The sequence below is a fragment of the Convolutriloba macropyga genome, chromosome 11 (genome assembly GCF_964194025.1).
Source record: "Convolutriloba macropyga chromosome 11, txConMacr16.3, whole genome shotgun sequence".
NCBI lineage: Eukaryota > Metazoa > Xenacoelomorpha > Acoela > Convolutidae > Convolutriloba > Convolutriloba macropyga.
Window position 1 is genome coordinate 32,559 of NC_134478.1, and position 25,033 is coordinate 57,591.

General features: G+C 41.2%; 1 protein-coding gene across 1 annotated transcript; it reads right to left on the minus strand.

The window, feature by feature from the left end:
• Positions 1-4,582: 4,582 nt before the first annotated feature.
• LOC142349698 (tubulin alpha-1C chain-like) lies at positions 4,583-6,303 on the minus strand (the record flags this gene model as incomplete). The annotated part of the gene is made up of 3 exons (XM_075401428.1): positions 6,167-6,303; positions 5,613-5,900; positions 4,583-5,284 (listed from the first exon to the last, which is right to left on the minus strand). Coding segments are annotated over exons 1-3 (1,121 nt in total), but the record flags the coding sequence as incomplete, so codon positions are not given.
• Positions 6,304-25,033: the final 18,730 nt, after the last annotated feature.

Consider the following 25,033-nt stretch of genomic DNA (forward strand, 5'->3'; position numbering starts at 1 on the left):
TCAAGGTTCGATTAGAGCTTACTTCGTTTTCGCTGGTTATGACATAATAACCCAAGCGGCTGAAGAAACTATTGAACCCTCGAAATCAATACCAATCGCCCTTATGGTTACCATAACAGTTTTGGGTGTTACTTACGGCACGTTAACAGCTTCTATGAGTTTAGCTATTCCATATACGGAAATATCAAACGATGCTGCTCTAGTGTCAATTTTTGAGTACCATAAATGGACCTGGGCAGACTACATCTCGTCATTTGGGATCCTAAGCGGGTTTTTGGGTCAAGTCATGTGTAGTGTACTATGTATAGCGAGGTTATGCTACGCGCTTTCTTTCGACGGTTTGTTATTCCCATTTTTAAGCAAAGTTAACAAAACTACTCAAGTGCCCTTATTTTCCACAATTTTTGGGGCAATTTGCGTTGCGACAATATCAACGTTTATCCCTCTGGGCGAAATTACAGAAATGCTGGCTTTTGGAAATTTAGTAGCCAATAGCTTGCTTGCAATAGCGCTCACTGTAACGCGATATTCTAACCAGGACATTTTTTACTCTGGGGAAAACTCAAAAACGACAGATATGGAAAACCAACCGCTGCTTGACCAAAACAATAACATTGGGTGGAAAAACAAACAAATTGTTTTGTTTACTTGTTTTGTTCTGCTGTCAATATTATCTGTGGGTTTTCTGGCGGCTTTCTACGATTCTTATTCCGACTGGTATTTGTTGATTTTTGTAATCATTGTATTATTTGCTTTCTGTTTTTTAATGTCTTTTTGGAAATCAGCCCAAAAAGTAAACAAAAACAACAAATCGTTTCGAGTACCGTTCGTTCCATTTCTGCCCGCTATGTCCTTATTTGTAAATTGTTGCATAATTTCGCAACTGGGTTGGGTCACGTGGTTGTTCAGCGGGTCATGGGCAGCTGTGGGAATTATTGTTTACTTTGTTTACGGAATCAAACACAGTCGCTTGGAAGAGAAAGATAGAGAGAATGAACTGGTTGAAATGGATCCCTCAAAAATAGTAGATGAGGAAAAAGCTAATTAGAAAAGACTGAAAAAAATATTTTACCAATAGAAAATGCTGGCAGTGATTTTGAACGAAATTATTATCGGAAATAACATCTTGAATAGCATTAGAATTTTCTAGAAGTATTTGTATTTGTTATGAATCTATGAATAATTTTATTGTTTTGATGATTATTTTTTTGTCTATACACCTAATATTTTTCTGCCCCAAATGAGACTACAATATTCTTTAACAAAATATTTAATTAAAATCTTACGAGTTCAATGTTTATCTAGCTAAATTACCAAAAAAAAATCAAGACATTCTTATCATGCAAAACTCTGGCAAGAAATGCTTGTCTTATTAAAATTGTATAATTGTAATCTTATCTTTATACAATTTTAAATTTCCTGGAAGTCAAAATCCCACTTTGGTCCAATTTCTGCGATATTGTTTCATTTACCTAAAAAAACTGTTAAACAGTTGCTTATGTACATTTCAAAGTGCATGTAAAATTTTGGCATCGCTATCAATTCATATGCTTCTTCTTAGTTGGTTCGGCCAAATTCAACTCAATTTGAAAATTTTGGGCTAGTATTTTAAACTATTTCCAAGTTTTGTCTCTTTTCATTAAAATTCCTGATATATAATTCTATCCTTCTACAAAAGTAAGACCTAAAATGATACTGAAAAAAACGACATATCTTGAAAACTGATTTTATCTGATTATATTTGTTGTTTCATTTTATACAATTTACAAATTTTCACATAAAAAATTCTACATTTCTTTCATTTTTGATTAAAATTAGAGCTATATTAAGGGGATCTATTAAGAATTTCATATGTTAATCATGGATTGGCGTAGACAATTACAATCCCAACTTTTCCGACGAAAGGTTTTCTTTGAAGATTTTTGCAAGAAGAGAATCTATCTTCCAATGCTCTGCTAGCTTTTGCCAGCGCAAGAAAGATTTATAAAACGATGCACGGTCTTGTAAAATTTTGCCTAATAATCTGGGTAAGGACCCGTACCGAACTACAGGTCTAATTCAGTACTAGGCAAGTCTAAATCCTAGTCCTATTTCGTTTTCCTGTACCGGGCAAGTCTCAAAAAAAAGTCTTACAAGTCTGACAAGTCTTGGCCAAGACTTGGGTAACAATTGCAAGTTAATTCCCAAGTCAATACCAAATTTTCAAAAAATTTCGAGTGAAAATTTTGAATCCAAAAAAATTTCGCAACGTGCCACGATTTTGGCATTACTTTTTGGGCACTTTCCCGGGGTGCTATAAAATGATGCCGGGGGCATACCAAATTGTTTATTAGCACCCCGGGAGGGTCTATTGAGGGTATTTCAGCGCTAATTGAGGGTTTTCCAGGTGAACTACCCTCAAATTCAGATTGCATGCACAAATATTTTTGGTGTTTATTGTTCTTATTTTTATTTGTTGGTTAATAAATTTTTAATATCAAGTCAAAAAAAAATCTATGTGTTTTTTTGAAAAAACATGCATTAATAGAAAATTTTAGCTTTGCTAATTGAATTGATTCAAATAAAACTGATTCTTCATTTTTGCTTAAATTCTGTTTTTATTACACAGCAGCATTAATCTTTTGAAATACTCGAAATGTGGTTCACAAATTTGTTGAGAGGCAGAAAAAAATAAAGAGCAAGGAATCACTTGGCAAGAACCCGAAGGACGTGTGTTTTCAAAATTACAAGCATGATAAAATTCTGAAAAAACAAACAGAACTATTATCATAACTGATGTTTAACGAGCCAAATCACACCCAGTTAATCACTAAACAAAGTCGACGAAAATGTTGAGAAACGCACAATCTCTGTACTCACTTTTATGAGCTGCAAAAATTCTGCAATGATAAACAAGTTGCTTGATTACGCGATATTAAAAGCAATGCCAGTCAAGTCATTGAGAAACTGAGCATGTTTTAGTTATTTCCGTTTAAAGCATATATGATAAACTAAATAGTATATTTAATTTGAAGTTTTGAATGTTTGAAACATGAAATCGAAACATGAATTCACAATATTCGTTTTTTCGTTTTTTCTTTCAAGTGATAAGCGCATGACTGACTTAATTTTTAGGCACCTTTAATTTTAAAGTCTGATAAACTTTTTCAAATTAGATGAAATCGAACAGAAAGAAAACATGCAATGTCTTATTATAGAAAAATTTGACAGAGGCCACGAACGCATTCAAAATGGTCAAATTCTGGTCATAGGACTTGATGAGTCAGATCATAAACAAATTTGAGCTAAAATTTTGGTTTGGGTTGCAATATTTTCAAGTAAAGTTGAAGGAGGTTATAAGAGGAGAAGGTCAAACTCTATGAACCACCCTTCACATCATGAAAAAATGTCTCATAGACCATTTCGGTGAAATGCTTACTTAGAGACTAGTGAGCCGGAAGGCTCTAAGAAAACCTAATGCCCTCCCAGTTTTACCAGTTTATCCCGTTTTTGAGGACAAAAGTCAAAGACGTCCGACAAAAAATTGGTCCAGTGAAGAGTCGGATTAAAAGACAGCGTGCCTAATATAATTGCTAAAATTTTTGAGAGCAATTAAAAAATGTCTAGCACTACACTTACTAAATTGGAAAAAAACCTGTATCACCACTTAAAAATCAATTTGAAAAATAGTTACAATGAAATATCAGAACACGCATATCATTTATTAAGTTTACTTTTTTGATGGAATCATAGTTTTTAAATGAAACAATTCTGACAATTTCAACATATTGATTAAAAAAATTGTAAAATGCATCTGGAAAAATGATTTTGACGAAAAACCATGAGTGCAATATCCAATGCCGCTAGTACAGCTGTTAATCGATAGCAAAAGTTAAGGAACAGTTGCTTCAGCTCCACAGGAGTGCACAATAAATAAACAAAACGGGGCAGGCATTCGACTAGATATCTTTATGGGTGCTAAAAACTCCAATACTCCTATAAAGGAGGGCCTGCAAACTTGTTCCCTCCTGAGTTAAATACGGAAGCATAAACAACTCGGCTATCAGGATCTTGTAATTTCTGACCTTCGACGAAATCACCTTTATCTTAGCAACATACATAACTTCCGAATAAGAGCTATTTAGGTCACGCAAAAGTTTAGAAGTCAAGCTCACTCGATAAGTAAAATGGAAAAAAAAATTCTAGAGAAAAGGTCAAGCAAAAGTTTTTCATGAAAAAGACACCTAGACACCCAAGTTTACAATAATTGCTTCAAAGTTCGTTCGAGATTAAGCTTTCATACAAGACCTTTATTTTTTCAGTTATATTAATAAGAAGCGCCAAACAAAACACACCGCACCCCACACCCTCAGTAAGTTAAGTGCCCCTAGCTAAGAACAAATTGCGTGCTTTGACCTAGTAAATAATCGTATTAATTTAGCTCAAACAATTTGTGATTGTAGTGAATGAGATGATTTTTTTAATGCATAAATGAGGTGAATTATTTTTTTGCCACAATACGGTGAGAAAATATTTATCACTGCGATTGACCGCATTTCAAGAATTCACAGCTGTGTTCGCTTAATATACAGATATGACTTACTCTTCCCAGGCTTTGATTATCCCGGAACAGTTGCTCAACATAGTCACAGACCGCCTCACAGATGCCAAGTCCCCACCAGGAATCACAGTGGTCGGCTGATGGTTGATCCCAACTTTGAACCCCGTAGGACACCAGTCCACAAATTTCACCTTCTCAAGACCCTTGACAAAGTTGATGGCTTGATTGACGTCTTTGGGGTTGACCGCCCCCCGGTATAACATTGTACAAGCCATGTACTTTTGCTGGCCATCAATACTTTTCAACATTTGATGTTGCAAGTCGAAACATTGTCTTGTGATTTTGAAGGTAGTATTTTCTTCGTGATTTACTTTGTCCGGCCCAATTATGGGCGAAAAAGTGGCGACCGGGAAATGAATTCTGGGGTATGGAACCAAATTGGTCTGGAACTCGTTCAGGTCGACATTCAGGGCACCTTTGAACCTGAGAGAACACGTGATACCCGAAACAATTTGAGATATAAGTCGGTTTAGGTTCGTATATGTGGGTCGTGGAACGTATAAATTCCGAGAGCAGATGTCGTATATGGCCTCGTTGTCCACGAGAAACGCGACTTCGGCGTTTTCTAGCCCGGAGTGGGTACAGCAGATCGCATTGTAGGGTTCCACCACTGCGGTTGACATTTGGGGGGCTGGGTAAATTGGGAACTCGAGAACTGACTTCTTTTTGTATTCGTCCTTCAATCTGAATTTCAAATCACATGACAACGGGATTTTTTAGTTATAGACTTATATTGCTTAGATGGTCTTCAGAGCCGAGTTTTTCGGTTAATTCACAGCTGTTGATTGAATGCTTAGTGATATGGTTGCCCCCCCCCCCCCCCCACCGAGAAGTTATGCACCCCGAGAAACAGATACGATGCCATTGCATTGTAATTAGTAATTCCTTATGTAATAACATGGCAGGTACGTTTGTGTGTCGGTACAAATAGTATGCACATATGAGCCCATATATCTTTTGAGGCACAAACGAAAAATAACCGACCACAAAGAAATAAAGGAAAAAAACTCACGAATCCATGACTAATGACGTGAACCCAGATCCAGTCCCCCCTCCAAAACTGTGGAATATCATAAAACCCTGCATGGAATCACACTCGTCTGCCATCTTCTGTAAGATATCCATGGTTGGATCCAGGATCTCTTTTCCCACTGTGAATTTACCACGGGAAAAGTTGTTGGCGGCGTCTTCTTTCCCAGTTAGAAGTCGCTCGGGGTGGAAGAGACCTCTATAGGAACCGGTTCGAATCTCATCGACCACTGTCGGTTCCAGATCCACGAAGAGTGATCGAGGAACGTATCTGAAAAGTAAAAGAGTTCTTAAATTCAAAAATTCAAAAGTTTCAGAATTTCACCCTATATTAATTTCTCGGAGCTATTAAGTTTGTGCCCACCCCCCCCCCCCCGCCACCCCAGCTTAGTGGGCGCATATTATTTGCAACCCCCAGACAAACGTGTACTATTTTTACATAATGATTTACTGTGTAATGGCACGTGCTCTAAGGTACCTGACGTCATTTCGGTACTGGGTGAGGGGTAGGTTGGGAGATGGAGGAATGGGGTGTACCTGTCAGTTTCGACATGGTTGAAGAAACAGCTGAATGAGTTTGGGTCGTAAATATCTCCACATGCTCCGCAGAGACACTCAGCCTCCTCATCCTCATCGTCTTCATTGTGCATACACTCACATGAGGGCATATTCACCTGGTTAAGGCAATCAAGTCAACAATCGATACATTCTAACCAGATATACTACCCGGGCGGGGATTTAATGAAAAAAAGATATTTTCCGTTTGTCTCCCCCCTTCCCCCAGCTTAGTGAGTGCATATTATTTGCTCCCCCCGGACGCACTTGCCTTATTTTGACATAATGATTTACTATGTAATCTCACGTGCTCTGTAATTGGGTGCGCATAACGTACTGGAGGGAGCGGGCACAAACAGAAAATATCTCCTTCCCCTAACAGACCCCCCCCCCCTTCGTGGTTATATAATGTATAGTGCCCTCAAATAACGGTAATCACAACTTAATGGGAGGCTATGCTTTGGTGGCCGCGTTATAATCGAAATAGACCAAAAAAGCTTTATTCCAATGCTTGATTTGGAAATCGCACGTTCACCAGATCGCTCGTCCGTTGGAATGTTCTCGTTCTCCATACAACTGCTATTTGCCCGTAACTGGGGGGGGGGGGGTGCAAAACGTACTGGGGGCACAAACGGAAAAGATCCCGCTAATGGACAAAAGCGTTAGGAGGGAGTGGAGTGGGGAATGAATCAAGCATTGGGAGAATTAGGGATGGGAGTGCTGGTCACGAGGAGGTCCACATCGCCAGATGAACATTATAGCCCCTATGAAGTTATAGCCTCCAATTAGGGTATATTTACCATGATTGGGGGCTATAGGTTGCCTAACCACAAAGCTGCGAGGTTATAATGGGAAAGACCCGCCGCCCTTCACGCCAGAAAATTGTCTCCTCGACCCTGTTTTGGTGAATCGCATACTTAGATTTGTACATGGGAAAGGCTCTAACAGAGCTGCTTAGCTACATAATACCCTCCGGGCTCTACCTGTTTATCCTGTTCTTGAGGACAAATAGTTAAATAGGGTCAGACCAATATTCAGTCAAGCAAAAAATGTATAAAAATACCACAGGACTAATATAAATGCAAAAAAAATTTGAGAGCAATTAATTATATTCTATTTCAACTAGATAGTAGCCAGCAAAAACACGCAGTTTTCTCACATCCCATTATACTCCCCCTTAATTGGTCATATAGCCGGGTCTTTCCAATTATAGCCCCCCCCCCCCATTATGGTATATTAACCATGATTGGGGGTGGGTTTATAGGTTGTCTGACTACTAAGCTGAGGGGCTATAATGGGGGAAGCCCCAAACACGATTCCTTCTTTTTCTAGCCAAATTTACAATGAGGAGCTTTTCATTATACCCCTTTTTAGAGGTCGTTTAGTGAAAAAACCGTTGGTCGACGGAAGAAAAATTTGAAAGAGTTTTTCGAGTCTTACCTATTAAACACTCCTCGACACAAAACTATAGCCTCTAATCATGGTATATTTACGATAAAGGTGGATAAGAGATATTTGGAATCTCTTCCGTTTGTGCCCCCCCCCCAGCTTCCTGTGTACATATTATTTGCAACCCCAAAACGCACGTGCCATTTTTTTACAAAATGAATTAGAATGCAATAACACGTGCTCTGTAACTGGGAGTTGCATAGCGTACTGGGAGGAGGGGGCGGGCACAAATGGAAAAGATCTACCACTATGTCTACCACTATTATAATAGATTGACCACTGTAGCGAACATGAAATTGAGTATAATTAGTTATAAGCGGCGAAAGTATGTGTATGTAGGCTCTTTAGAAAGCTCGCAATTAGGACAATCGAATTAAGATAATAACACCAAAGCTAAATTGAACAAATTTAAGTACTCTCTTGAAAGCAAACACATGGTGCCCCAGATTCTCATTAAAACAAATATGCACAAAAGTAAGCAAGGTTACAAAACCGGATAAAGGCAAAACGAATTGGTTGAGGTTGAATAATGAAAGGCTGTCAGGTTAGATTGATGAGACAAACAGGCGACGATGAATTAGTAAATAATTGAATAAAAAGCACAAGTCAAGGTTATCTCAATTGGCATCGATATATGAGGAGACAGTGTTGCACACCCTCTACCACTTGAAATCTCAAGAATATCCCGCCATTTTGCACTCCTTTATGTTTTCCAGTCAGTTTTAGATAATAAGGTTGTTCCCCACCCTCATTGTCATAGTACACATAAATGTTTATACGACAATGGCGGGCGAATAATCGTAAATCGGTAGTGTTTACGTACTCCACATCCTCGATTCCTCGGGTCAGGGGGGTTTTGCCAGGACATTTAAATAAATGCTTGTTTGGTCCATTCCGTAAACTAACAAAAAGTTGTTCGATTTTCCCAGCCTGAGTGCGATCTCCAGTGATAATGGTTGATAGACAGGAGGCCACGCAATTGAATTTGGGGTGGGCAACATCTAAGGTAACGGGATCATACTGTGCAGTATCGAACTCAGGACAACTAAAAAACCCAAGATTATAACTTTAATTTAGCCAGAGTGAATTTGGGATAAAAGTGCTTACCTTTCAAATAGCTCGTAGCAATGACGCTGCCTTTGTTCTAGGCCAAGCTCCCGGCAAACCCGATTTAGTTCCTCTTCGGATAGAAACTTCATAGGACCACGAGTACAGCGAAATAGAGTTTCACTGTCGCAATCGAGACAGTCTTTTACGATTTTTCGGCACCACATTCGTAGGTCGCGGACACTAAATGTTTGCCGCGCCATAGATTCCAGATTTTCTCTGGAGGGATGATCGTTTTTCCTGTGCATTTCAGTAAGCTTATTTCGTGCGTTACCCCGGTGTCGAACCGTGAGCCCTGAACCCACTCGCAATAAAACCCCTCTGGAAAGATAATAGTTTTTGCATCGATTACGGAGTTCTCTCCTGTAAATCCACGTAGAATTTCTCGGATAAAGACCAGATTTAAGATAATGAACAATTTCAAAGTACATTTGACTGTCCATTTCAACTGAAATTGTATATGACTTAATACTGTATGTAAAGTAAGACAGAATGAGTTAGTTAAGTAGAGTTGTGTTGACTTAAAGTAAATAAAAAGGCAGTTTATCAGTTTTCCAAATACCCACCGATAAAAAGTTGTCCGACCCCTCCCAGGATGGGAAGGAGTTATGGGGTAATAAACGGTCAATGATGGGAAGGTACCCCTAGTGGTCCTCTATTGCGAGAATAATTTTCAGGCGAATCCGACCACCCACCCTCCAGCTATTAACACCGGAAGTAGTGTGATTTGAAGGTTTTTAGGTATTTTACTGTGAAATATGAATGTTTGAGTCAATAATAAGGCGATTAATCAGTTTTAATGTCCTGCACGTATGAATTAATGTTTTTGCATGATCTTGGGAAGGGTTTAGGATATAAAATGGCGATTTTCAAGTATATTGGTAATTATCACAGGAATGTAGTTAGCACCTAAACTGAAATAGTATTTTCTCGAAAAGTTGAAGTCGGATTGACCTGAAAATTGGGGGATAGACTAATTTGGGTACGGGGAATCCGATTTTGAGGTCAGATTTGACCCTACACCAACCTGCACGGAACTAGCGCACGCCCGTGCTGCGGAACGTAAAATTTGAATTGCTCGTGGAGTATTGGTAGTAGCCCTATGATTTTTGGAGGGTTAGTGTAACTTTTCAAGGGCTTTCGATTGGTGATATTTTCAATCCCAGATTCCGACCGGAAGTCGGTGCTTCGGGACGACCCGAGTGCCGAAAACCGGAAATTGGCCTTTTTGAGCGGCCGAATGACTTTGAAATAGTTTTAATATGATAAACTGAGACAGTTAGTGACAAAAAATAACCACCCCGGTCAATTTTGACGAACTCGGATTTTTCGGGTTTCGGCACCCACGACTCGTTAAAAATTTTTAAATTGCAAACGACTCGCAACGGCTGATCTGTTGGTCATGAAACTTGGCAGGCAAGTTGGTGGCACCCTATAGTTACTATAAAACTTTACCCGAAGACGTTTTGACCACTACTTCGCAAGTTATTAAGTTTGGAAATTTGGGGTCATCCGGGAGGTCGATGAAAAGTGTGCGCGGTCACTGCTCGTGTTCTATTAGGAGTTAGGTCATAAAAACTGGTGGGTAGGTGTAACTATGGAAGGACTTTCCGCGCCAATAGTTATTTTTACCAAGTTGACCCTTCATCTGCGACTATTGACCTCTAATTGACCTCTGGAGGTCAAATTTTTGGGTTTTTGGGAAATTTTGGTTTTTGACTAATTTTTGTATAGGGAATTGCACGGAATGCTGGGAAAAGCATACCAAGCCATTATTTTAGCTTTAGCGAGCATGAATTAGTGGTATATTTACACATGGAGACCAATAGTCTTTGAATAACAAAAGCGACGAAATTGACTTGGCGCCAAATTTGTGTGCGCAAATAAGAGCGATAAGGACCGCGGACTTTGACGTTAATCTGTTTGTTTAGTGAAGGGAACCCCTCCTGCGGATGTGTCAATCAGTCAGAGTGACTTATGGTGTTTACTTAAGTTCTAAAAGTGTATTTAATTAAGATAAGATAAAGTTAGCCAAATAGAAAATGTTGTAATCAGCTTATCGTGTTTAAGTTGGAGAGAGAGAGAAAATACTGAGCTAGTGAGCAGTTGGTTTAGTGGGACTAAACTTAAAACAGTCAGTAAAGTTGCAAGACCAGTTAGGAAACTGTGAGCAACTTGGTTAATTATATTGCGAGTGAATCACGATAAAATTTTGAAAGTATACAGATTTTTGCAGTTGAATTTGTCTCAAGTTGATAGTTGATTGAGAATTGCATCTATTTACTGTGGATTCTACATTTGTGCTGGTGTTCTCTATTCAATTTAACACTTTTGGGACAAAGCACTTTTAACAGCCAGCAAGAGTGGACGAGGGGAAAAACTCAGGGAAGAAACAAGGTAGCGCTTGCTTCATCATTTTCTTTTAAACCTTCGGTGTTGGTTTTAATTAAATTTGTTCGATCTTCTGGGCAACAGATTCCCCTCACTGTTGGCCTAGCAGAAATTCAGAAGACGACAGTGGCGCTCCTGGGTGGGCATCGCTCCTTGTAATTTTCTGTAAGATTATTTTTTTTTATCCGCTAAGTGGTGAAATTTTCCGAAATGAGCGAAAACGGAGACGATCTACCTAACGATCCTCTCGCATTGGACAGAGGCGACGAGGACGGGGATGACGATGCTCCAGACAACGGCCGCGGGATTTTTGGACCGGGCACGCTGAGGCCGGATCGATACCCTTCGAAAAAACACTCGACGTGGATCCAGTGGAAGCAGCACTTTCTCTGGCTAGCTGACACCAATGGTTGGGATGATATCAGAGCAATTCGGGCCCTACCAACGTGTTTAACATCTTGGGCGCTTGACGAGTTCACCGCCATGCCTGCCAGATTTACGAGACAAGTGGGAAGGAATTTGCCGCCAACACTGGCGAGGGTTTTTGAGTACTTGGACCCAAGAATGTCGCCTTACAGAGATCAACGTACAGCCAGAGCTGAGTTCAAGGCACTCATGCAAGGTGACAAGGAGGAAACGCGTGAGTTTTCGAGAAGAGTAAGGGCATTGGGTGATATCGCACATACACACATGAACGCTTTGTCCCGAGATGACATGAACAGAGAACAATTTATTGATGGATTGTTCGACTCCGATATTTACGAATTGCTTCTTCGAGAGGATCCACAGACATTCGACGAAGCTGTTAACAGAGCGCTGAGTCTTGAAGCCATTACGAAAGGTTCACGATTTCGACAGCGGAAAATAATATCGGCAATAAGGACTATGGCAGAGGCAACTTCGTTTCCTCCGGTGGTAGCTCAACCTTTGCCTTCACAAGCGTCAAGAGGTGTTCAGGGCACCTCAATTTCACAAATGCCTCTGACAAATGATGCGCTGGGGACAAAAATCGACAAACTGGTTGACAGTCAGGAAAAGTTTATGTCAAATATATCTTCGATGATGAGTAAGTTCGTCTCGTCTGTCATACCGGGACCCCCAGCAGAGCAAGCTCATGCACCTCAGAACACTGGAAAGCAGTTGTTCAATCCGTACCCTCCAGATAGTCGATACGGACAGGGATTTGCGTCAGCTTCTCGACCGCAGGGACAATACAACCCTGGCCAACAACGACGACAAGGTGGTACAGGCTGTTTCCATTGTGGAAGTTCGGATCACTTCAAGAGAGAGTGTCCGCTACTTGCCAATAGTCCTTTAAACTAGAAAGGGCCGGGCCCACCGGGGAATTCCGGAGGGAAGGGTTTATCCCGGCCGAATACAAAAATAAACCCCAAACATCGGTTGCTACCAACAACGAGGGAGCGCAGTCCAATCAGTTAAGGATGTATCATCAGTCGGACGAGCCCCTAGTTACGAAGACATCCACAGCAGACCAATTGCGCGAGTTGCCTGAGCAAGGAAAAGAGCCATACAGCATTCTGGTCTCGGGCGAATTGAATGACACGAAGTTAGCCTTCCTTATCGATACGGGAGCAAACACGAACATAATCAGTTACGACACATTGTTTTCTTTGGACATTCCGGTTAAAATGGAAAAGTATACTGGTAGACTGGAGACAGCGGACGGTAAACGAGTTGACGTTATCGGCAGAGCAAAATTGCATCTACGTTTGGGCGAAATCGATACTGATATTGAAGCTTTAGTCATGCATGATCTCGACAACCACATGATTCTGGGTCTTGAGACTTTAAAGGGGCACCGTTGCATTATCGACTTGGATACTGATCAGCTTTGGACAGGTCAGAAAGAGGGATCAACAGTGCCAATACGAATTGAAGGACCGAAAAGGTTGGCAACTTTTATCGAGGCAGTTCCTCATGACCGTCAAATGACTGTGCAGGCTACAGAAATTTCTAATGGATCAAAGATTGACCCAAACCGATTTGATCGCATTGCCAAGACTGCTGAAACACATCTTGATGTTCATTTACAGAGTGATTTGAAACCGACGTCTCAACTTGAAGACGACGTCCAAAAAATTCTTGAATTATCGGCACCTGGTGTGACAGGCAATGACTTGAATGATTTGAGAGCCTTAGTTGGAGAATTCCGAGATGTTTTTGCCTTGACCAACGACGAGTTAGGCTGCACCAATGTTGTGGAACACAGGATTGAGACTGGTGACAGCCCTCCAATAAAAATTCCTCCCAGAAGAGCAGGTTTACCCAAAGTAGAGATTATCAGGGAAGAAGTTAATGCAATGTTGGACCAAGGGATCATTCGGCCGTCCCAAAGTCCTTACAGTTTCCCAGTAGTACTTGTAAAGAAGAAGGACGGAAGTGTGCGGGTTTGTATTGACTACCGAAAATTGAATGACGTAACAATCAAAGATGCTTTCCCAATTCCTAAGATTGACCAGTCGTTCGATGCACTGAAGGAAGCAAAAGTGTTTTCGTCAATGGACTTGGCAAGTGGATATTGGCAGATTCCTGTGGCCTCGGAGCATTGTCACAAAACGGCTTTCGTGACACCGGATGGAGGTCTTTATGAATACGTTCGAATGCCTTTCGGATTGTCAAATGCACCTGGTACGTTCCAACGATTGATGAATGAAGTTTTCAGAGACTACCTCTACAAATTTATTCTCATCTTCCTAGACGACGTCCTGGCTTGTAGTACCAATAAAGCTGATCACTTGAAACATTTGCGAACTATTTTTCAAACACTGCGGGCGCTGAACTTGAAGCTAAAGCCCAAGAAGTGTAAATTATTTCAACGAGAAGTTGTATATCTTAGTCATATTATTGGCAACGGTGGAGCAAAACCTGACCCTGATAAAGTTTCGGCGGTAAAGCATTGGCCAGTACCAAAGACGGTGAAACAGATTCGGTCCTTCATTGGCTTCTGCAATTACTATCGACGCTTTGTAAGAGATTTTGCCCAGATTGCAAGGCCACTCACGGATCTCACAAAGAAAGATGCTCGCTTCGAATGGAATTCCGACTGCCAATTATCATTTGATAGACTTCGAGTCGAACTTGCTACCGCGCCAGTGATGCAGTTTCCTCGTTTTGATTGCCCCTTCATCATTGATACAGATGCCAGCAAAGTAAGCTTAGGGGCAGTGATTTCTAATGTTGTCGATGGGGTGGAACGGCCAATTGTCTACTCAAGTAGGGTCCTCACAAAAACAGAAATGATGTACTCCACAACCAAACGCGAGGCACTTGCAGTGATACAGGCATTGAAATGGTATAAGAACTACATATGGGGACTACCGTTCATCATTCGAACCGATCATGCTAGCCTTCGATGGCTCTTCAGGCAGGACAATGACGATGATGCAACCGGAATGACGTTCCGAATGTGTCAGTTCCTACAAGAGTATAATTTTCAAGTAGTCCATCGAGCTGGATCGAAACATGCCAACGCAGACGGACTCACAAGACGAACAGAGGAGAGTCCTGAGTGGGAACCCGGAGAAAGAGAAGAGATGACCGGAAATTGTCCCGAGGCTGTGGATATAGACACAGCAATTTCCAAGGCCACTGATCATCTACGGCTTACAGTTCAGGGTCAGTATGACGAAACAGCGGATCTAGAAAATGACCCACTGCTGGAAAACGATGAAGAACAAGTTTCAATAACTTGGACTCGTGGTGAATCGGACGTGAGGGCGATGCAAGAACAAGACGAGGCGATCAGCCGCATTCTCTTTTGGGCAACTGTGGATGAAAAGAAAAACTGTCTAAACTTTGGAACAAACCTGATAACCAAAGATGAAGCTGCCCAATACGGGCGAGAGGTGATGGCACTATGGGGAAGATGGAATGAACTGTCAATTAAGAACGGAATACTATATCGTAAGTGGTTTAAGAACGAGAGTGGTTCCTCGGAGGAGCCAGTCCTACAACTGATTGTTCCAGCAAGTGGCCGTAAAGAGATATTAGAACAACTACATGACTCTCCCGTTAGTGGAGGTCATTTTGCGTTCGAAAAAACACTCAACCGGGTCAGACAAAGGTTCTGGTGGCCGTCAATGAGATTGGATATAGAAAAACGCTTATTGTGGTGCCTTCCTTGTGCTGCAAGGACAACCGCGGGCCGGAAACGTGTTGCCGGCCTCCAGCCGTTTAAAGTTGGAATTCGATTTCATAAGGTAGCGGCCGATATTTTGGGACCAGTAACAATGGCCAAAGCTTCGAAAGCAAAGCATATTTTAGTGATAACTGATTTGTTTACAAAGTTCGTTGTGAGCACACCTCTCGTAGGTACAGAGTCGGAAGATGTCGCCCGAGCAATTGTTGAGAAGTGGGTCTTAAAGTTCGGAGTACCAGATGTTTTGCACACAGATCAAGGGAAAAACTTTGGTAGTCAGTTAATCCTCGACATGTGCAAACTACTGAAGATTGACAAAACACGTACGTCTCCATATCACCCTCAGGGAAACGGCCAAGTTGAAAGGCACAATCGAATTTTAGCGGATGTCATATCTAAGTATTGTGCTGATAATCCTTGGACCTGGGACGAGATGTTACCCTACGTAGATTTCGTTTATAACACAACCGTTCACAGGACCACACAAGCCACGCCGTTTAGTCTAGTGTTTGGACAGGAGTGCCAGTATCCAATTGATTTGTTTTATCCAAAACCCCACGATGAAGAGCGTAGCCAAGGAGAATTTATCGAGTGGCTCGAGGCACAGTTTCGTGAAGCTCATGCTAACGCCAGGGAGCAATTAGGAGTAAACCAACAGAGACAGAAGGACCTTTACTTCAAAAAAGTTTATGGCGAACCTTACGAAATTGGTGCAAAAGTTTGGCTTTACTCGAAGCAAAAGGCCAAGTCAAAGAAGTTCTTTGTTCCCTACGAAGGCCCTTACATTATCCAGGAAAGAACTTCAGAAGTCAACTACATGATTTACAAAGAAGGGAGACCGAGAAAAACGAGGATAGTTCATTTCAATTTGCTGAAACCCTATAATGAGGAGCGAACGTGTGACGCAAGTGGTAGGAACAAGCGACCTACACCTTTTCGTTCGCAGTATTTCTTCAATAAATTCCCTGATGATCAAGTGGAAGAAGATGATGATGATGGGGAGGTTATGAGGAATACCGAAAGCACGCTCCATGAAAGGCAGCAACGCAGACGTAATATTGCTGCGGCACAAGTCCGATCACGTGATGAGAGATCATACGAGCCCTCCGTCCCGCTAGTTGAAGCCGAACAAGTCTCTAGCCCCTGCAATGTGGCGGAGATTGTAGACGTGTTAGCTGATACAAACATTGGCCACGCTAGTGATCTAACAAAAGCCAACCAGAGCGACGAGGAGAGTCCAACAGCTGTTAGAAACGACCAAGAACTTGACTTGGAGAAACAACCGGTGACCCAAGCTAATGAAACGCCTGAAATGCTAGAAGAGACTCCTTTGGTGCGCAGACGACCTTGGCGAGACATTAAGCCCGTGATCCGACTCGGGATTGACGAATAGACATTTTATTTTGATTTTATTGATAGGTTTTAGGTTTTTTTTTAGACCCCTCCCTGCTAAAATAAAATCAGATCAAAAAAAAAATTACTTTTAGTATATTGGGCAAAATTATTTGATCTCGATTAACGAATTAGGTTTAATTTAGTATTTCGTAGTAAAATAATATTGACATTTATTTAGATACAATCCTTCATAATGGGAGGGGTGGTTGTGTGGAGGGCCATTGCGTTGCTCATTCTTGCGGGAATAGTGCGATCAGAGATCGAAAGAAACACGGCTGGAGCGGTTTTCATCCCTGAAACGCCAGTGATAATTTCAAGTGGACTTGAAGCGACGTGGGTAACCGTGCCAATTCCTGGACTACCGGCGATAAATTTGACTCACTTAGACTTGGCTTATCAGGAATTCCAGTTGAATTTGGCAATAAAGTGGAGAGGATATGATGGAACCATATGTGGGGATCAAGAAACACATGAGCGATTGTTGAACAGTACATATGTGACAATAAAAGGAGTGGAATATGAAGTCCAGGAGATTGAAAAGGTTTGGAGGGACATTAAGGACCGAATAGGAACTTTTGTTAATGGAACGACTAATCCCCGTCACGGCCGCGAACGTCGCGGTGCTGGAGCCATTTTTGCCGGGATTGCGGCCGTCTCAGTAGTTTCCTCAATTGTACTTGCCCCTGTACTTAAGGAAGGTTTCTGCCACTATATGTCTTTCTTTGGTTTCTGTGGGAGCAGTAAGGACATTGACCGTTTGGGCAAAGAATCGGAATTCTTAGACGGAGCTATTCGAACCGTTACGTTGGAATCAGGAGAAAAGATTCACTTGCTAGGCCACTCTCTCAACAAAACCCAGGGTCAATTACGGCTGATATCCAAGGATGCAAATGCGAATTTGCACAATATTAGAGTTGCGGTTTCGCAACTAGCAAAAGCGGTGTCTTATGGAGCTTATGGTGACCAAAAATCAGGACAGTGCGACAAAAGTCATGAGTGGGCATCAACTTTTAAAAAGAGCATTGCCTTCACAACGGGAGTTCGAAATTTCAGCGATCATATGACTGCTATAAGATTGGAGTTAATTGCCTACAAAGTTGCTTTGCACAATTTTGGCTACGTGCTGGACGATGCATTGGGTTCTCTGGCTCAGGGACACATTCCTGCTACTTTGATTCCACCGGAAGTTCTGTTGCAGGTCTTAGATGGTCTTCAACTTGACACCCAGAAAGAGGCAATTCCACGACATGATCTTATGACGTATTATGGGTTTGAACTTGTGGAATCGACAATAGTTACACACAATAGTTTGAACATTCTGCTCAATATTCCGGTTCATCATACGAATGGTTTTCATCGTGTTTACCGCGCGGTACCCATTCCACAGCCAATAGCAAATGGGTCGACGGCTACCAAGTACAGATTTGATAAAAACTATTTGTTGGTTTCGGAATATAATAACAATTTTGCGGAAGTTACCGAAGGAAAGATGAACTCGCACTGTAGGGGGAGTTCCAGGTTGCTGCTCTGCATGAAACCTTTTCCAATGGCAAGAAGTTCTTCGGCAACATGTCTTTCGAGCCTATTTTTCAACTTAACAACCTCCGCTTTGAAACTTTGTCCCCAGGAAGTTGAAATTTTACCCGACGAAGCAGATGCGGAATACCTGGATGACTCAACTTACCTGATCACGTCCAGCAACGATGATTTCAAATTCATCAACTATACTAGAGTGAAAGACCAATCACAAGGCGAACAGATACCTGGATGCAAGAGTTGTCTGATTAGACCTAGTTGCCATGGAAGGGTTGAAAACCCTACGGGAACGATCGTTCTATACCCGGATTCCAGAACATGTCAGCAGAATTCAAGCAAAGTTGTTATTGTTGAACAGCATCCGCTACTGCAGTCGTTGTTTGAAGTTTTGAGAACGGTGGAAAACGAGAAAATAGGAGTCGAAATTCCGGAAACTTTTGTAAACGCCGCCCATGAGGAGATGATAGAGTCTTTTAGACTGAATTTGGTAGACTTACCAGAGGGCACAGTAGACCAAGGGGAATTGGAATTGATTGCCAGGCCTTTTGCGGAACACATTCTTGACAAACATACGCCGTTCCACTGGAAGGCGTACCACAGTTCACCCCTGCGCATTCTTCTTGGTCTGGTAGCCATAACAATTCTGCTCGTTATACTCTGGATGATTTGGAAAAAATTGCAGGAACTCAAATTGTGTCCCTGTCAGGAGAGACTGCACGACGAATCGTTTTTTGAACACTTGAGACGAACTGTGGTTCCCCCTGTGCGCTACCACCGTAGACACAAAAGAGGTAGCATCGATCGCATCAGCAATGACGAGGTGGTAATCGGTTCGCCGTCCCATAGCTCAACCAGGATGATTTTGGACGACATGGAAGGCAGGCGACGCAGTTGGATTCATAATCGTGAATTGCTTTCTGAGGACGCCGACCTACCGCAGTATGAGCCTGAACCGGCCAAATTGTTGGTCAACTCTCAGGGAGACAGGACAATGCCGAGACCCTCTAAGGCCTCACCCGGACGCGATTTGTTGCAGAAGGACTTCGGTAGGAAGTGACGTGGATTGGTTGCGGAAAGAGCACGCTGGCCCTCAACACTAAGTTTTGTTTCTTCTTTAAACAGAAAGGACTCGCGTGAGTACAGACCTTCCTTTTTATAATTTTAGTCAAGATTGCTTGGTGCTAATCGGATGACTTTATAGTCAAATCCTCTTTATATTTTAAATACGAAACTGATGTGCTATTCAGAACCTCTTCTTACCTGTTTAGTCAGATCCAACAGTGAAACTGAGAGGCGCTGGTAGTTAAATTTCATTTAGCAGTGTACCACCGGGATTTAAAGTGTTTTGATCTTTGAGGCGGCCCTCAGTTTTGTTTTTGGTTTTATTGTGGCTTAGTCTTTATTTGCCGCGCAGTTTAATTTTCAAATTTATATCATAATGCTAGATCTAACCCTGTCTTATAATCTAGATAATTACTAACGTGATTCACTCAAAAAAAAACCAATTGATAGAGAAAAAAAAACAGGTATTAAGGTAAATTAATAAGAAGGCAGGCATAAAAGTCTACAGTAGAAAAGTGCTAAGTCCCATAAGAAACAATACTGTGTATTAAAAAAATATATACATCGAGTCCAGTCAAAGGTTTCTGAAAGTTTAACACGCGAGCTTAGGTTTCTCTAACCAAATGAGAGCTTGGTGCACAATTGACCCGTTCTCGTGCCACTCCGCATCATTCTTTAGGGCCAATTTTAGTCGTTGCAAGGGGGCTGACGAATTTCCTAGCGGTAGTTTGATGTCCTGGCCTTGAGGAATAACCGAGACATCTAGTAGATAGAATTCTTCCGGATTAGTTGGCACAGGGCTTTTAGAGACCACCTGGACTAGAATGCAATCGATTTCCATGGTTGGGAGGAAATCAAATGGTTTGCTGGTCAATCCATGAGGGAGGATAAAGGCAAGAGTTCGGTTGTTGAAGGCGTCCCTGAAATAAACAATGAGCATTGAGTTATGAGCAAAAAAAATACAAGATTTGGATCAACACACAAGTTACAGTATATGGGAAAGAAGAGATAAGTATATAAAAGATTAAAATTTCCTTACATTTTGGGGTTTCTGTTGGATGATTGCGTTTGAGAATGCTGAACGGTTTGACGATTGAGCTGGTTTATGGTTAGGCAAAGATTGGATGTTCTGATTGAAACAATGGTTATCTTGAGCAAATATAGAATACGGCTTATTTGACAGATGGCGTGATTAATGAAATGTTTAAACAATGGGCAAGAATGAGTGAAGTTCTCTTATCACAAATTAAACATCCTTGAGTAAACAAAGAACCAGCAAGACAAAAGGAGTTGACTTGAGGCATAAGATAAGAGCATCCGCACTAGTTGAAGAGAATTTAGTTCGACCATTAAAGCGAATCATGAGCAGCCCACAACCGTGGAGTGACAGCGAAGGTGAAGTAAACACTGCGAGCCGAATTGAAGTCAGAGAACGAAATGAGTCGGCTAATGATCTGGATCAAGAGGATCAACAAAACCAAAACACCACAAATGCAAGGCACACTGAAGCCACTGGTGAAGGATCAGCTGCGGTGAGGGGATGGGCACCTAGATGGGGCCAAAGGCAAATTCCCCCTTGGGCCAGTAGAACCACTGGACAACGAGTGGCGTACTGCGTGGGGAGAAGACGCAACACTCGAGGGGTGAACACGTTTAGGAACGCGCACATTGCATACAAGCGCAAGATCGAGCGAGCGTTGGAGAGGTGCAGAGCGCGTGAAAGATCCCTGCTGGAGGAATTGTCTCTCTTGGAGCCAAGGGAAGTAAGAGTACAAGAACTGGGATTGTCGTCAAGCGACGAAGACTAAGTACAACTAAAAAAAAAAATTTATTATTGGAAAATTTATTTCTCGCTTTTCTGTATAAATAATTTGTTTTAACTTGCAGGTTTTGCCATCATCCGGGAGTATGATGAGAATAGAGGGGGGGAGTGTAGCGAACATGAAATTGAGTATAATTAGTTATAAGCGGCGAAAGTATGTGTATGTAGGCTCTTTAGAAAGCTCGCAATTAGGACAATCGAATTAAGATAATAACACCAAAGCTAAATTGAACAAATTTAAGTACTCTCTTGAAAGCAAACACATGGTGCCCCAGATTCTCATTAAAACAAATATACACAAAAGTAAGCAAGGTTACAAAACCGGATAAAGGCAAAACGAATTGGTTGAGGTTGAATAATGAAAGGCTGTCAGGTTAGATTGATGAGACAAACAGGCGACGATGAATTAGTAAATAATTGAATAAAAAGCACAAGTCAAGGTTATCTCAATTGGCATCGATATATGAGGAGACAGTGTTGCACACCCTCTACCACTTGAAATCTCAAGAATATCCCGCCATTTTGCACTCCTTTATGTTTTCCAGTCAGTTTTAGATAATAAGGTTGTTCCCCACCCTCATTGTCATAGTACACATAAATGTTTATACGACAATGGCGGGCGAATAATCGTAAATCGGTAGTGTTTACGTACTCCACATCCTCGATTCTTCGGGTCAGGGGGGTTTTGCCAGGACATTTAAATAAATGCTTGTTTGGTCCATTCCGTAAACTAACAAAAAGTTGTTCGATTTTCCCAGCCTGAGTGCGATCTCCAGTGATAATGGTTGATAGACAGGAGGCCACGCAATTGAATTTGGGGTGGGCAACATCTAAGGTAACGAGATCATACTGTGCAGTATCGAACTCAGGACAACTAAAAAACCCAAGATTATAACTTTAATTTAGCCAGAGTGAATTTGGGATAAAAGTGCTTACCTTTCAAATAGCTCGTAGCAATGACGCTGCCTTTGTTCTAGGCCAAGCTCCCGGCAAATCCGATTTAGTTCCTCTTCGGATAGAAACTTCATAGGACCACGAGTACAGCGAAATAGAGTTTCACTGTCGCAATCGAGACAGTCTTTTACGATTTTTCGGCACCACATTCGTAGGTCGCGGACACTAAATGTTTGCCGCGCCATAGATTCCAGATTTTCTCTGGAGGGATGATCGTTTTTCCTGTGCATTTCAGTAAGCTTATTTCGTGCGTTACCCCGGTGTAGAACCGTGAGCCCTGAACCCACTCGCAATAAAACCCCTCTGGAAAGATAATAGTTTTTGCATCGATTACGGAGTTCTCTCCTGTAAATCCACGTAGAATTTCTCGGATAAAGACCAGATTTAAGATAATGAACAATTTCAAAGTACATTTGACTGTCCATTTCAATTGAAATTGTATATGACTTAATACTGTATGTAAAGTAAGACAGAATGAGTTAGTTAAGTAGAGTTGTGTTGACTTAAAGTAAATAAAAAGGCAATTTATCAGTTTTCCAAATACCCACCGATAAAAAGTTGTCCGACCCCTCCCAGGATGGGAAGGAGTTATGGGGTAATAAACGGTCAATGATGGGAAGGTACCCCTAGTGGTCCTCTATTGCGAGAATAATCTTCAGGCGAATCCGACCACCCACCCTCCAGCTATTAACACCGGAAGTAGTGTGATTTGAAGGTTTTTAGGTATTTTACTGTGAAATATGAATGTTTCAGTCAGAAATAAGGCGATTAATCAGTTGTAATGTAATGCACGTATGAATTAATGTTTTTGCATGATCTTGGGAAGGGTTTAGGATATAAAATGGCGATTTTCAAGTATATTGGTAATTATCACAGGAATGTAGTTAGCACCTAAACTGAAATAGTATTTTCTCGAAAAGTTGAAGTCGGATTGACCTGAAAATTGGGGGATAGACTAATTTGGGTACGGGGAATCCGATTTTGAGGTCAGATTTGACCCTACACCAACCTGCACGGAACTAGCGCACGCCCGTGCTGCGGAACGTAAAATTTGAATTGCTCGTGGAGTATTGGTAGTAGCCCTATGATTTTTGGAGGGTTAGTGTAACTTTTCAAGGGCTTTCGATTGGTGATATTTTCAATCCCAGATTCCGACCGGAAGTCGGTGCTTCGGGACGACCCGAGTGCCGAAAACCGGAAATTGGCCTTTTTGAGCGGCCGAATGACTTTGAAATAGTTTTAATATGATAAACTGAGACAGTTAGTGACAAAAAATAACCACCCCGGTCAATTTTGACGAACTCGGATTTTTCGGGTTTCGGCACCCACGACTCGTTAAAAATTTTTAAATTGCAAACGACTCGCAACGGCTGATCCGTTGGTCATGAAACTTGGCAGGCAAGTTGGTGGCACCCTATAGTTACTATAAAACTTTACCCGAAGACGTTTTGACCACTACTTCGCAAGTTATTAAGTTTGGAAATTTGGGGTCATCCGGGAGGTCGATGAAAAGTGTGCGCGGTCACTGCTCGTGTTCTATTCGGAGTTAGGTCATAAAAATTGGTGGGTAGGTGTAACTATGGAAGGACTTTCCGCGCCAATAGTTATTTTTACCAAGTTGACCCTTCATCTTCGACTATTGACCTCTAATTGACCTCTGGAGGTCAAATTTTTGGGTTTTTGGGAAATTTTGGTTTTTGACTAATTTTTGTATAGGGAATTGCACGGAATGCTGGGAAAAGCATACCAAGCCATTGTTTTAGCTTTAGCGAGCATGAATTAGTGGTATATTTACACATGGAGACCAATAGTCTTTGAATAACAAAAGCGACGAAATTGACTTGGCGCCAAATTTGTGTGCGCAAATAAGAGCGATAAGGACCGCGGACTTTGACGTTAATCTGTTTGTTTAGTGAAGGGAACCCCTCCTGCGGATGTGTCAATCAGTCAGAGTGACTTATGGTGTTTACTTAAGTTCTAAAAGTGTATTTAATTAAGATAAGATAAAGTTAGCCAAATAGAAAATGTTGTAATCAGCTTATCGTGTTTAAGTTGGAGAGAGAGAGAAAATACTGAGCTAGTGAGCAGTTGGTTTAGTGGGACTAAACTTAAAACAGTCAGTAAAGTTGCAAGACCAGTTAGGAAACTGTGAGCAACTTGGTTAATTATATTGCGAGTGAATCACGATAAAATTTTGAAAGTATACAGATTTTTGCAGTTGAATTTGTCTCAAGTTGATAGTTGATTGAGAATTGCATCTATTTACTGTGGATTCTACATTTGTGCTGGTGTTCTCTATTCAATTTAACACTTTTGGGACAAAGCACTTTTAACAGCCAGCAAGAGTGGACGAGGGGAAAAACTCAGGGAAGAAACAAGGTAGCGCTTGCTTCATCATTTTCTTTTAAACCTTCGGTGTTGGTTTTAATTAAATTTGTTCGATCTTCTGGGCGACAGATTCCCCTCACTGTTGGCCTAGCAGAAATTCAGAAGACGACATTATGCAACCGAGAAAACCAATTTTATTCGAAATTTTAGAGTTGAAGTTATCAACAATTTTTGGTATCTACCACACAAATTTTTGGTCATTAACTAATCTCTCATCAATGTTCACATAGGTGTTGACTATTTTTAGCAAATTAACATGATCGCTTGTTTTTACGTGCGGCCATCATTTTTACATCATTTTTCACTTACACTGAACCGCACAAAGAACCATAACCGACAATCACCCGAAACGATTTGATCTAGGGACCCATTGATGCGCAGCCAATAACATGCTAAATTTATTTTTTAGGGATTTATATCAAAGAAAAATAAAATGAGAATGCAAAGTATGATAGCACTTTCCTTAAATTTCTTCTCAAATGTCAAATTCTAATTAATTAATCAACCACAAAAACCCGTTGAAATTCATCCACTAAATAACCACCAAATCACAGAAAGTTATCTAAAACAATCACATAGAGAGAAA